The 14603-nt window shown below is 33.9% G+C and overlaps 2 protein-coding genes across 8 annotated transcripts in view; one reads left to right on the forward strand and one right to left on the reverse strand.

Moving 5' to 3' along the window:
• Window positions 1-14603, forward strand: part of LOC126867032 (heparan sulfate 2-O-sulfotransferase pipe) — a 128037-nt gene that overhangs the window by 19256 nt on the left and 94178 nt on the right. Inside the window, exon 1 of one of the 5 annotated variants that reach the window (XM_050621140.1) lies at window positions 7679-8481. The exons of 3 other annotated variants lie outside the window; for them this stretch is intronic. In XM_050621140.1, coding sequence (XP_050477097.1) covers window positions 8429-8481 — 53 coding nt within the window. In that variant the 5' untranslated portion in view covers window positions 7679-8428. Of the gene's footprint in view, window positions 1-7678; window positions 8482-14603 lie in introns of those variants that run through there. One more of the 5 variants, XM_050621131.1, reaches the window with a different exon arrangement.
• The window catches only part of LOC126867008 (leucine-rich repeat-containing protein 15-like), a 206790-nt gene that overhangs the window by 8484 nt on the left and 183703 nt on the right, over window positions 1-14603 (reverse strand). The gene's annotated exons all lie outside the window — the stretch shown is intronic.

The raw sequence follows: 14603 nt of genomic DNA on the forward strand, positions 1-14603 counted from the left end.
TGACGAAAGAAACATATAAGAACAGAAGACGAACAAAGAAAGAAGCAGAACATATCAACGAATTCGCTATATTTCAAGTTTCATATGGTTTTAATTTAAATTGCCTGGCAATTTTTATGGCAATCTAACTGGCAACAAATATGTTGCAACAATGCACTATCCAGTGAACTAGACAGAGTTTTTATACAATTTTACGAGTATATTCGTGATAGATCAGTTAAAAATGTCGTAATTAATTTAACGAGTAGGAGTCATTTTAACAAACTTTTATAGCGCACTTAAAACGATTAATAAATGGAATCTGTAAATATATAAGTAAATATCAAACTTTTGGACTTTATAGCTTGTACTACTTTCGTGTCTCAGAGAAATTGTAATAGAAATGTAAAATTCAGCCAGTTTCAACCGTATGAAGCAATATTATCGAAATTAAGTGACTACACTTTCACGATTTTCATCACCAAATATATCTGTCGTTATTTTTAATTTTCATATCAGAATATATAATTAGCGTTTAAAAGCCATACAGGTGTCACTTGATGAAACTGATCAGTTCGACAAACAGGCTACAAAAAAACAATGGAAAATTATTTATTATTATTTCGATTTAGACTCGTTTATTTTTTCCCAGTGTCGCACAAGTAGACCACACGTAATGTAATACACAGGTAGACAAATAAGTGGATTTGACTAAATTTATCGATCGTGTGTTCCAAAAATTGTATACAAGCATAAATTATTGCTTCTCTTATGGGAATATAGAGAGAATTAAAAAATGGAATAGTTCATTCGTAATCAAACTCCGCATATACTTATTTACGCTGATACTTCGTACCTTGTATGAATATATTCAAGCATACCATACAGTGAATACTATATAGCAGCCAGACATAATTATAAAATGTCAATATTAGGAAATATAAATCGAAGAAGAACCAACGCCTCGACCATACACCAACACGTATATCTCTGTTGCGTCGAAAAATATAAATATTGCCAAATGATGAAGCTATGCATTCGACTAATACAAATCTACATATTGACTTAATTTCTCTATTCAATTAAACGTTAAACCCACCAATTCTCAAGCCACGTATCGCTTCAACGACACCGCGCATTTAAATATGGAGATAATCGAAGATCGCCGTATATTCAGCCAATTAAAAAGTTCCACGACCAAAACTACACCTAATAAACTCACCTAAAACTAAAACCAAATAAGACATAGCAACCCATAGTGAAAATAGCGAAACCTACAAGTACGTACATCCAGTGATTTGACTCGGTTCGACAAGCATCCTCGAAGGTACTCGTCTGTCTAGAAATAAATTCTTGGTCGGCAGGCGGTATTTCTACGACCAATTTGAAATGTTCGTGACCAGCCAGGAGGGACGGTAGAGTCCTATCCTCGGGGTCGACGTACTTCCGCAAGTGGAAAAAATGCCACGTCGCGGAGGTGAGAACCACTGGATTGCAGCGGATCGCGGTTATTACGCTGTTACAAGGGTAGGCGAAAAGTTTCGAGTAAACCTCGTTGCTCTCTCACGGTAGTTGTATATATACCGCGTGTATACGTTGTACGTAAAAGGGAGAAAAAAGCTTATGTCCGATACGTTTGGACGGCGTCGAGTTAATTAAGTTTGCGCGTACGCCGCGCTCGAGATCGGATGCGGCGCATCGAAACATAGCCGAAGGGCTTCGAATACCGAAAGGGTCTGTGAATTATCTTCCGCCAACGATCGTTTCTCGTTTTTCTTGCGCGGCACGCTCGTGAGAATCGCTTTATAATCGCAGAGCGGAATGAATGAATCGCAAACGTTTCGAAACAGTCGGAGAAACAGATTTACGCGAGAATTACACAGGTTTCCCCGGGTTTTATGCTGATGGTCGTTCGACGTTGTTGAATGTAGTTGGTAGTTTAGTGGATACACTTTTCTCGTGTCGGTCAGCGTGTCAGAACGATAAGAGAATTTTAATTTGCTAATCGGATCTGTTATCTACAAATGTGTACGATCGTGGAATGAAAAGTTCCTCTTTGGAAGCATCTAAATCGGCATCACGTTCATATCGAAAAATGAAATCGGATTCCAGATGTATGGTATGCTCGTAGAAATACTTGAAAATTTACTAGAAACGCCTTTCATTAGGAGATAATATATTTCGAGGATCATTAGTTCTTCGTTTTTCGTTATTTTATTACATCGTTAAAGGGACGAGGATATGGAATTATTCAAGTTGCATTAAATATTTGTTGCAAACATGTTCGCAGTAAATTGTAAGTTCTAACGTTATCACGGTAGTTGTATCTTTCGTAGTTTTACGAGTTGATAACACACGTATACAGGATCATGTAAATATTAGAACTTTCGTAGGTAACTTTTATAAATATATTGTGTGTATTATAGGAAACATTTTGAAACTTTATCGACACTGTTACGACTATATTGGTAAAGTTTGAAACAAATATTGAAATATACGTAGAAATTACAATATGTTTGGAGCAAGTATACGTTTCGCAGAGTGACAAAAGTACTTAAACAATCAATTACCCATTATATTAATAAACTTCAATATTCAGTAGGACCATATTGAACATTTATTATATACAGGGTGGTTGGTAACTGGTGGTACAAGCGGAAAAGGTGATTCTACGCGAAAAAAGAAGTCGAAAATATAGAATAAGAATTTTTCGTTTGAGGCTTTGTTTTCGAGAAAATCAATTTTGAATTTTCGCTCGGTACGCGTGCACTTTATCGCGTCTCGATATAACGAATCTCATTGTAGATCGTTGTCTCGATTGACGTCATTTTTTTAATTTTTAAAATTTTTAAATTTTTAAATTTTCAAATTTTCAAATTTTTAAATTTTCAAATTTTTAAATTTTCAAATTTTTAAATTTTTAAATTTTTAAATTTTTAAATTTTCAAATTTTTAAATTTTTAAATTTTCAAATTTTTAAATTTTTAAATTTTTAAATTTTTAAATTTTTAAATTTTTAAATTTTTAAATTTTTATTCTATATTTTCGACTTCTTTTTTCGCGTAGGATCACCCCCTTTCCGCTTGTACCATCAGCTACCAACCACCCTGTATATATTCTAGTGTATACTAATTTTTTTATTCGATATACAATATGCAATAAATATCTTGCAATTTCTCTATACATTTTCAGATTTTTTTCAAATTGTATCGATGTAACCATGACAATTGTGTCTCATCGCAGTGCTAATGAGATTTCAAAATGTTTTGTATAACGCATAAAATATGGACATAAAAATTTTCTACGCCAAGTGTTTGAATATTTTCGTGAAGTCGTGCATTTATGTCCGTAGCAGTTTTCCACGATAAATGTTCAAATACTTTCATTAGTCATCGTTTATTACACTTACATCAATATTGTTCAATATACTGGTTTACCAATTCGATTCGATGGCGTTTGCATAATTTATACGACCGATAATTTCACAGGTTGTTTATTAGGTATTTTTTAATCAGACCAGATCAATAATCGTGACCGAGAATGTGAGGTCGACACAGCTGACGAGAAACGCCATTCGCGTGAGTTGGGTAACTAAAGTGTTCATTATTTTCGATTAAAAACTGGCTGTGGAAATTTGTAGAAACGCCGAAATACACGGTGAATCAATTTGGTTCTTGGTTCGACGAACGTCTTATTAAAAATTTTAACGTAGCGTGGAATCATCGCTGGTGGAATTAATTTTAATCACGTTTGTTCGTGACAGATATGGATGCGCGAAAATTATTACTTGTTGCTGCTTGTTCTATAGTACGCTGCTCGTGCGAGCTTCTGCAAATGATGGTAATGTTTTGTATAAAAAAATCGCGAAGAACAGAAAGACAGAAAAAGAGAAAAAGAAATAGGAGAATATTGAAAAATCGGGCAAATATTTTTGCAATTAATCGATTGCTACAAATTTTAAGGACTTTATATTATAATCTACAATTTGAAGTAGCGAAAATTAACACGTTCACGTTCGATAATTTTACAGAAATTTTACAATAAAATAAGATGTTACAAGCTTTTTTGTAATTAATCCAGATATGCCTGAATTTTTAACGTTGTGTCATATTTTAAAATAATTTCTTCATGTTTTCTTTTACTTGGGTGCAAAATGGAACGTACTAATTAAACGTTTATCAATGTCCAATCATTTCAAAGGATATCGCGTTATGTGGACAGTGCTGCGAAAATTACGAGATATAATAAAATTATATCGCTATCATCCTTGTAGAAGAATAACGAGCATATCTGGGTTAAGGCAAAAATAAGAATTTTTAGAGTTTTCTATGGAATATCTTGCCTTGCATCACTCGCTACTATTAATTCGAATAAATATAAAGGATTCTTGCTTTCTCCATGTCTATTTTCTCTTCTGTCATTAATAATTGACTAGGTTGCTTCTGGCATACGTAATATTACGCCAATTAATGTGTTAATCCTCTAAAATACTTCTAAAGATTAAAGAAATTAAAGAAAGTGGTTGAAGGAAGGAATTCAATTTTATCTAATCGCAAGGAGATTATGCTTTATCACTGCAACGGCAGACTGCACGCCTTAGTGCAGAGAGAAAATAAGCTGAATTGAATCATTGTAACGTATCCGTCATATAGTCCGGCTGTAGCTTTCTCCGATTTTTATTTACTTCGTGCATCACAAAACAATTGAGATGGAGAGAAATTCCAGACGTTTGAAGAAAAGTCAATTATATTTCCACTTTGTAAACAAAAATTAAATACATTTAATCAATAGGGTTATCTGAATTTCACAAACACAATGAAAAAGTTGTTAAAAATAATGACAATTATGTAAGTAACCAAATAAATTACTTTTAGTAAAATAATATTCACAATCATTTTATGTTTATGGTAAAATTTAGCAAATCTTTTATATTCGATATCTAGATTTATTAAATAAGATTTATGTTCGGAATATTTCTCTTCGCAGATTCCCAAGTTCATTTGTGTTACATTTTTAATATGCACCATATAGTCGTTAATGATATTGCATAGTCGCGTTAAAATACTTATTAATTAGTTCGAAAAAGAATGGCTAATAGAGAAAATTTCCCAGCTTCAAAATTTTTCTCTGATTATTATATTTTATTATAAATTTGTATGAAACTATCAGCATCGGAGAAGATTACATACTTGGTCACGACGAGACACGTCAATATCTATGTAACATCTTGACAAGGGTCAACACGATTTTCCATCGTGTCGTCAATGTACAGGCGATTAGATCTTTCCATTTTTAATTTGCTAATAAACGTTCTTTAAGCTATCTGTCTACTAATTGGCTATTTGTAGATTAATTATCGTTGACTTTATTCAATTACTTCCTACGGGATAAGTTGGAGATTTTTACCCTCTTTCTACATAAGATATCCTGTTGTAATTCTTAATTAAATTTTAATGATGTGAATAACGAACATTTATGAATTAAACATAATTATCATTAAAATTCTGTACTTGTCTCTACAAGGTTCTCTGGTTATGAAATTATTTAAAATCAAACTTTGCTTTCGTTGTTATATACGATACTTTACTTTCTAATAATAAGAACATCTAATAAATAAACACGAAGTTTCGATATCGTAAAAATCGTATCATGTAACAGCAGGACTTATTCTTTACGTAACTCTTTTTTTCTTGCTTCTATGAAAATCTTTAATTACGAAATTGTATAACGTTGCATCACATTGTTTAAAATTATATTTCGCTCTTTCATCAGTACTTTTCGATAAAGGAAAAATTGGATAATTAAAGTATAAGTGTCTTACGACTCGGTAAGGACGAAACGCAGCACTTTTCTCTTCTTTTGAAGTTTGGTTTATGCAATCGAGATCTTTTTCTTTGGTATAATGATTAACGTGCGAAAGGATTGTACAACTAATAACACAATAGAATGACCAACTCTTCGATGGTTACGACACTTTTAAAGCATAGCTTATCTGAAATCGATCGTATTATCAGCACTTCGTGGTTAGTTATCTCGAGATACCTTTTTCCAAACAATATTAGATTTATGATAATAGATATATACATTTTGTGTACTTTCTCCGAGAAGACACATCCAACACCGATTAAGGATATTTCCAGAAGGATGAAAAGAGGTTTGCTTCTAAAGAAAGACAAGTGCGCAAGATGTCATACATTTTTTAATCGCTAGACGATATGATTTTATACTTTCAAAGACTAATATTTAAGTGTCAAATGTTTTCTTAATGACGTACAGTTATGCTATAACGAAAATTCTTTTAAAGTTCTCGAAAGTTTCAATCGGATTATTATTTGACGGTTTATTTATAATTCCTTTAATACAAACTTCTCCCTACTTTACGTTTTATGAACATGACTCGAACACCTTATAACAGAATTTTCTAAACTTATCGACGTATTTTAGGAAATTAATTGTTCTTTTCTTAATCGAAATTGAAATTATTCTAAAATATGTAAATTAAACTTTCGTAGAATTTTCAAATTGACTGGCGATATAAATAATGCAATATAAATGAGAAACTTTAACATAAAACAACAAATACAGGAACAGATACACGTCTGTCTAGGAATTCTAAACACTCTGATTAGAAATTTTTGTTCTTATCAGACCATTATCAAAATTAAAGTTCAATTAAAGTTCAGGTACTTAGAAACCTGGCAAACGCGAAACTCGCCTAATCAGCATCCTATCTCATTTCGAACGCTACTTGTAATTACCAAGTGTGTTTCAACAGAACGTCAAATTCCACCTAACTTTGGAGCGTTCTGAAACAATACCCTCCGGACGCATTATTATCGTCCAACTCTAAATATCATCCTCTTTCGAACAACAACAAAACTCCCCAAAATTTCCACGGGCCATTTCGAAGTAAACCATTAAATTTCCATTCAATAAGCATTTTAACAAATTCAGATAAACCATTGCAAGCTACACGCACCCATTACGGTCGAATTATTAGATCGATCGGGAAGCTTTTGCCTTTTTTGTTCTTAGAAAACAAAGAAACCAGTTGTCTTAATTGAACTTTGTATAAATGGTACATCAAACAGTATAGAATATATAGAATAGCATAAAAATGTTTATAAACTTGTGAAAATACCAATAAATGATACGAATAATGTGATAATAAAATTGAAAAATTCAATAGTGATGATATAAACGAAGTACTAATATTAATATTTAAATGAACATAATATAACGTTATATTACATTGCATAATTAGGTATTTACCTAATAAAATAAAATACAGTGGCTACAAAAATTATTCGTACACCACTGTATTTATTTCCTATAGCATTTGTATAACTAACTAACTAAGTCCAAGTTCGTTAAATTTCATGCCAGTTACTAATGCCTTCGTACGACTACAAAAATTCGATGTTACTAAAATGAAACGTACTATGAAACAGAAAAAGAAGAAATCCTCTCGTTAGAAAATAAGGATACGTACGAATGCTTTCTACATCTATTGTAATACAAAATGAAAAAATCATCGGGAATAGCGTCTAGCTGCCGGATCTTTCCGTGGTCGAAGGCAAGTTCGGGGTCGAGCACCTTTTTGCACCGGCTATCTTCCAGGAAAGTGGCGCCTTTCTCGCGGCGAAAGAGGTCGGTGGAGAGGGCCACGGCGGCGGCGGCGGCGGCGGCACAGCGAATGTGGAGTAGAATCGCATTACGAGCAGGCTGAGTAACGGAGCGGGCGCGGAGCAGAGCGTATCGCGTGTCGTCTCCTCGTTGACGAGCGGTGTTCTCGCGCGGAATATTCCTAGTGTTCGTCAGTCGCGTGCTGACCAGCCAGCTTACCGTGCGTACCGCTCGAAAGTCTTCTCGCTTTTCCGTCACCGAGTCAGCTGTCTCGTGTCCCAATTTCAAATTCATCACAGAAACTCTTCGCGATAATTGATACAACGATTCTCGATCTCATCCACGTGTCGAATCTATACGATAGAAATCGAGAATTTAGCATACGATCGTAATCTAACGTATAGTATAATCCTTGACATTATAACACAACGTAAAAATTATATATACGCTCTATTAAGAAATTGACTTACGATTAGAAAGACGACAATCCGTACAGGTATATTTGAAGTGAAGTACATGTCTGAATGGTCTAGTTGATCGATTATGAACGGTTAACGAGGACGAGGAACGCGTGTGCGAACGATCGATCGAATCGGCTCGTAGGGTGGCGTTGGAAGTTTCAGTGATCGATTGGAACGATAACGCGGCGTGGATCCGGCTAACCGGTCGAAGGGAGGAACGTACATGAGCTCGATCGACGTTCGTTGCTTCTTGATGAGTCGCGTTCGACCGTCTCGGATCTGAGGATCCGATCGACGTCGAAGGGCCCCGCATTGTACCCTCGATTGAACTTCGACAGGGTGGAGAGAAGAAACGGGCGTACATGATGCTGAACGACAACGCGTGGAAGCACAGGCGGGTGCCTGTCCCAAAGAGGTTAGTTTCATTCGGTTCATTCTAACCCCCTTGTTGTATTTCGTTCTGGTATTTCTTCGACAAAATATAACAGATCTTTATCTACGATACCTGTAATGTACTTTATCTAAGTATTTGTTTCAATAAGAGATTATATCACGTAGTACATTGTCGTTGGATTAAAGTGGACGTTTATGGAAATTCATGTTTTAACGGATCGAGGAAGTACCTAACCTAAATAGAGATTTGTTTCATTAGATTTAAAAAAAACTTACTATGTACTGTATATACTGTAAGAGATACTTTGCGTTGCATATTTTCGATATTTTGACGTACGATGGGTGTTTTTTACAAATGTGTAAATTTTTTACAAATGTGTAAATTTCTATAGTTCCATTGTGACAGTACATTTGTAATGAATAACGTTTCTTCTTAATACGATGTTATTGAAAATAATTCTCAATACGAAGTGATGGTTTGTGGTACAGGTGTCGCAGTGATAACCTCGTTCTTTCGTATTTTCGGATTTTCTGTATTTTATCAGAACACACTAGGTAGTCTGTGCATCAATTTCTTTGATTTTGTCGTAGTATATGTTACCTGCCATTTGACTCTATCGCGTATGTGTTTTAGCATAACCTAAACATAATCTACGTACATAACAACGTTAACGCGCATATTATTTCAACTTTATGCTACAGTTCTTAAAATATTAAAAGTCCTCTTATTCATTGAGACAAAAGAGCAACTGGAGCATGACATTTCGAGGAACGTCGTTGCAGCGATAATTTGTTTTTTGTGCCGAAAGTAGATTGACTAAAATACGATATCATCTCGTATATCGATCTGTTGCAAAAATTACCCACTAGGTCGTTTATGTATCATCGTACGAACTTTCAATTTCATTTTTACCAGCATGCATATTCCTAATTTTTTAAGGAATTTTTTCTTTTCTTTGTTGTACTGTTGCACTGTTGAGTTAACCCTTTACGTTTCACTAAAAACCCTGCAGAGACATTGACATTGTAAAAATTGTTTATTTATTTTACTTTTGATTTATTTCTACCGATTATTCGGCGCATGTATAATATTAAAATGCGTATTATAGAAATAAAATAAATAAATTATATATATAAGACGATATCGAATTTTTACAACTTGTTTGAGTTAAAATTCAAATAATTCTATTTTTATATAAATCACTGTCGGACGGTTAAATTTGTTCAAAGAACATAAGCTTCCTTAGTTTACCGATATATAGTCTCAGTCGTACAATTTTCCGTGTTTTATTGTTGAAACGGTAACTATGATTGCTCCCAAGTAATTCTGTTTAACTGTTTGTCGCTCCAGGCGACTACTATGTCACTGAACATTTACCAGTAGACTGGCTGTGGTTCTTTATGTGATAATAAGTTTATTTAGTAAATGTTCTTTCTCATTATTTACGAGAAAAGCAATCAGTCTAAATCTAAAGATTAGAGGAAACGTTTTAAATATCTATTTAAAGGAAAAATAAAATTCCAGAATTTACCAAAATAATTCTGATAAATCGATAATCGTGATAAATGATAACCAAGTAATATAATAATTTATTAATTTCATAGAGGATTTCATTATTTTTATACTCAAACTGTGGTTTCCATCCTAAATTGCCAAGTCGCTGATAACTGTGAAATAAGTTTTTGATTCCTTATTTCTCAAAGTATCCTTTTTTCAACAACAATTTTTAGTACCGTAATTGTTGTACAAAGTTTAGTAGAACAATTCTCATATTTCCCAAGAGATTTCTTTATCTTTGTATCCAAGAAGTAACTTTCATTTCGGTTAATCGAAATAATCGATTGTCAATCCGCAAGGAATAGCTTTTATTCTCAAATGTTAAACCAGTAAACTTCCAACAATTCTATAATATAATTCTTCATTTTTACACGTGAAAGATAGCTATACTTATTAATTAAAATAATCAATATTCACTTTCAGAAAAGTATTTCTATTCTTGGTCGATGATCTAATGAAATTTCGTCGATTCTAAAAAGAACACAGTCGGCATCGATCGTACCGCAACTCTCTCATTCCATAAAAATTTGTTTCCATTTTTGCACCCAGAAACAAGATAGCTTTCCTCCTATCGAAATATTTTCGTAGAATTCGCGTTTCATGATAATTCCATTACCTGATAATATTCGCATTAACGTAATTCTCATTCAATGCTATTAAAACTTGTTAGAAGGCACGATTATCAAAAATGATACAAACCTCGAACGATTCAATTAGAAGATACTTTGCATGGCCAATTACATCGTTTACTACTTTGATCCTTCAATTGTCACTGTAACAGTCTGCGAAAAAACCTGCGAAAAAGCTCGACGACTATGACAAACAATAATCGAACGTTATCGTTCCTCGTCTAAAAGCGATAAACTACTTTACTTTTGCATTTCAAAGGTAATTTCCACCCCTAATTGTCGTGGCAATAAAACACTCCGAATGGTAATAGCCTTACAATTATGACAAATCGTTATTAGGTGATGTAATCATGCAGTAAACCATTGAATATTCATCATAGTGATATCCCGGTGCGTTAGTACGCGTTTCGATTGAACTCTATCAGGGGCGAAGCGAGAAAGCGGTTGATGAATCGTCGTTGGTCCGGGCACAAGGCGCGAGAGTCGAGATCTCGTGTCTCGAATCGATTTATCAGCCGGCATTCGACGCGTTAAAATACTTAACCCCGGAATACCCGGCGGGTTCAACAAACGAATACGAAACTTCTGTTAATAGATACCTGTGCCTTTTGCTATCACATCGGCCGGCCGAGCTAGATTTATAGTCGAAGATCAAGGTTTTCTCTATTTTTTTCAACTAGCTTATGAATTATTAACAACTCTCGAATAGACCTCCGTCGTGATCTCTGGCTCAAAGATTTGATACAGAGAGAAATAGAGAGGGAGAGAGAGAGAGAGAGAGGGAGAGAAACACGTTCAAGTAGTATATTGGTTGTTATCGAAAGGTTGATTGAGGTTCATTCGATTCTTCGATTTTTGCCATCGTACGTTAAAGTCTGACGAGATTCTTCATTTCGTGTGTCTGTGATTGCGTACGTGTTCGTTTCAGTAGTAGCATCGAAGAAGTCGATTATTGTCAGGGGATCGACGCTCGTCTTCCGTTAGGTTTGGATTTTTTTAATAACAAATTTAAGTTGGATTTTTTTAAACAGCAGATTCGATTTGGATTTTTTTTCAATATGAAACCCGGTACGAAGTGCGAGAACAACGCGAAACATCAAAATTGATACAAATCCATAGATTCAAAAGGAAATCAATACAAAAATTATTTTGCTCCAAACGTTATACTATTTTACGTCTTTTCTTGTCCTTAATATGATAATTTGTAGAAAATTAAACTTGGAATTTTTTCTAAACCACTGGATTTTCAATCATATTACCATAATACCATTTTACGTGGAACGAAGAAACGATTTTGCTCTGTGCAGAAAGGAATATATGCTCCGTTTAAAGAAATAGCGCAACTGCAAAATACACGTGTATCATTGCACTCGCGAAAAAGATACAGTCGTGAAAACGTGTAGTCCTCCTTGAATCATTCATCTCTTGTCACCAATGTTATCCTCCAATTTCAACCAAACGAAAGAAATATAGCTTGTGCCATAAAAGTGCAATCTTCATGTTCACATTTCCCTTGTCTTTCGTACGATAAATTTTACAACATTAAAGTTAAAGTATCTTTTAGATTAATCATTGTTCCACCAAAGTACCTTCATACTTTCTTTCGTAAAGAATTAGAAAATGCGTCGAATGGTATATAAAAAAATATTATAGTTCCATTTAAGAAAGTTACATTGGCATTGAGATCTCTTTAAGCAAAATCGAAATATCTTATTAAGTTTTTCCCTACGAAGTCAACTTTCGTTCAAAATATCTCTTCGCATTTCTCATATTTACAGAAACAAATGCGTACGTTTAACATACTGTACGTATATACGCGAACTCCAATTAACTGAACGAGAACTCATAGGTGTTGGACGAAAATACGTGGACCCCTATTATACTAACGACCTGGTTATACGAACCAATTTGTCTCGCGAAATGTTCGCATAAACGATGTTCTACTGCGCAAATAATGAAAGACAACAAAGGACAAAAGAAGAAAAAAGAGGAAGCAGAAGAATTTATGCATTCGACTCTTCCGAGTTTCCAAAATTAATGGGAATAATTGGTCGACGATGCAACCGGAAGCATTCGAAACGAACATTGTTCCCACGAGCGTCTATGGCTTAAACCTTCATCCATTACTCAACGGATTCGCGCAGAATAATTACTCGAACCGCGTTCACAAAGTTTCATTGAACGGGGAGAGACTGATCGAAGCATTCCTAAATGACGTTTAGATACATCACTTCGACGAGCACGACGGTGTAATGGATTAAAGGTTATCCAACAAGGTCTGCTGCAACTGTACCGAACAAATCGATCCATCACGTTGATTGGACGTTGGAATAATGCGAATTGTAGGAGAATCGTGAACGGCCGATTCGTTTGTGCATTTTCGTCTTTTGTAGATTTGCCATTATTTCCTTTTTCTTTTTCCTTTTTTCTTTTCGTGTACGCGCGACTACGGACACGAGCCACACGATGACAACTTACTTCACGACGATTCTTCTCGTCGGCGTTTAACTTTTATGAATCGTAACGAAGAATATTTGAATCGCTTTGCTCTGTTGAGATAAAAATCGGGTGAAAGAAAATATTAACTTTAGCCCTTCAACTGCGCTGTCCCTTTAATTGGACATTTTTATTCGTCGAATGAAAAATTACAATAACTTTAATTGTATTGGATTTTTACTTCTCGCTTGTATAGATACGGTGTAATTCGTTTTTAACACTAGAATCGCCGATAGTTAACACGAAGCTATTTTTATCAAAACCAGTCAAAATGACTGGTCTTTAAAAAATACGTAATAATAGAATATTTTTATATTTATTGATTTATTACTTTCTTACAGAAGCAATTCCATGTTATGTAGTACATTTTTGATATTATTAATCCGTCTGGGTTCATGATCCCTAAACGAGGATTAACACATTTATAAAATTGTAGAACCAGTCATTTTAGTATTTTTAGTGTTAATAGGAACGTAACGATACAATAAAAAGTTGGAGTTTAAAGTTGGAGTTGGAATATGAAGATACGAAAGTACAAATTGCGCTGATTAGACACCGTATGTATTACAATCGGAAGAATCTTTTAGCGTTGCTTGCAACAGAGATTAACGCATTGTTTAGAGTTAACGCGTTAACTACAAATTTCTATGTTACGAAAATATGAAAGTAAAAGCTGCGAAGATTAATTAGAAGAGTTTTTAGCGTTGGTTAGTTGAAAAAGATTTTACGAGAATAATTATTTTAGTTGAAATTTGAGTTAGTTGATGAGGCTTTAAAAGTTTGGTCTGTTGTTCTTTGCTCATTAAATAAGTTTGTTATGTTGCGTAGTATTTAGCAAGTAAATTACGTACGTAAATGTAGAATATGGATTGAAAGTAAATGAAAATGAATTTTTAATGATTATTAAATTGACTTGTGCGATTTTATCTATAATTGTAAAATTCTGATCGTAAAGTGAAGTTAAAAAATATTTTTACATATCGTATGGTAAATATTTGATTTCGTATGATATTATAATTTATTTGATAGAGAGATGAGACCTCGGAAATAAATTGCAAAATCCGATGAACACGAAAAAGATACCACGTTTCAAATTCATAAACAGCCTCATAAATAAAATGCAAGACAGCTCCTATAGTTTTCCTTATAGAAAAGTATTACATCAGGGGCCTCGACATTCTACTTTTAACGTCCTTTTTTTACCGATCTTCGCGGTAATTCATGCAAGTCACTTCCAGCAAAATAACAGGCCTTGATCATTCTTCGAAACTGAAAGCCAAATAATCTTTAATAATCTTTACAGGATTAAAACTAATTACATTGCTTCGTAATTTTCTTAAGAATTACGTTTCTTTTTTAGATTCGCAAAATTGTGTTGCAAACAACGATAGTGAAAAATTTAGGGACAAAGTTCAGCGCATCTATCTAACGGTACTATCACAAAATAAAATTCTCCAAAAT

This window comes from Bombus huntii, chromosome 1, assembly GCF_024542735.1.
Source record: "Bombus huntii isolate Logan2020A chromosome 1, iyBomHunt1.1, whole genome shotgun sequence".
Lineage (NCBI taxonomy): Eukaryota > Metazoa > Arthropoda > Insecta > Hymenoptera > Apidae > Bombus > Bombus huntii.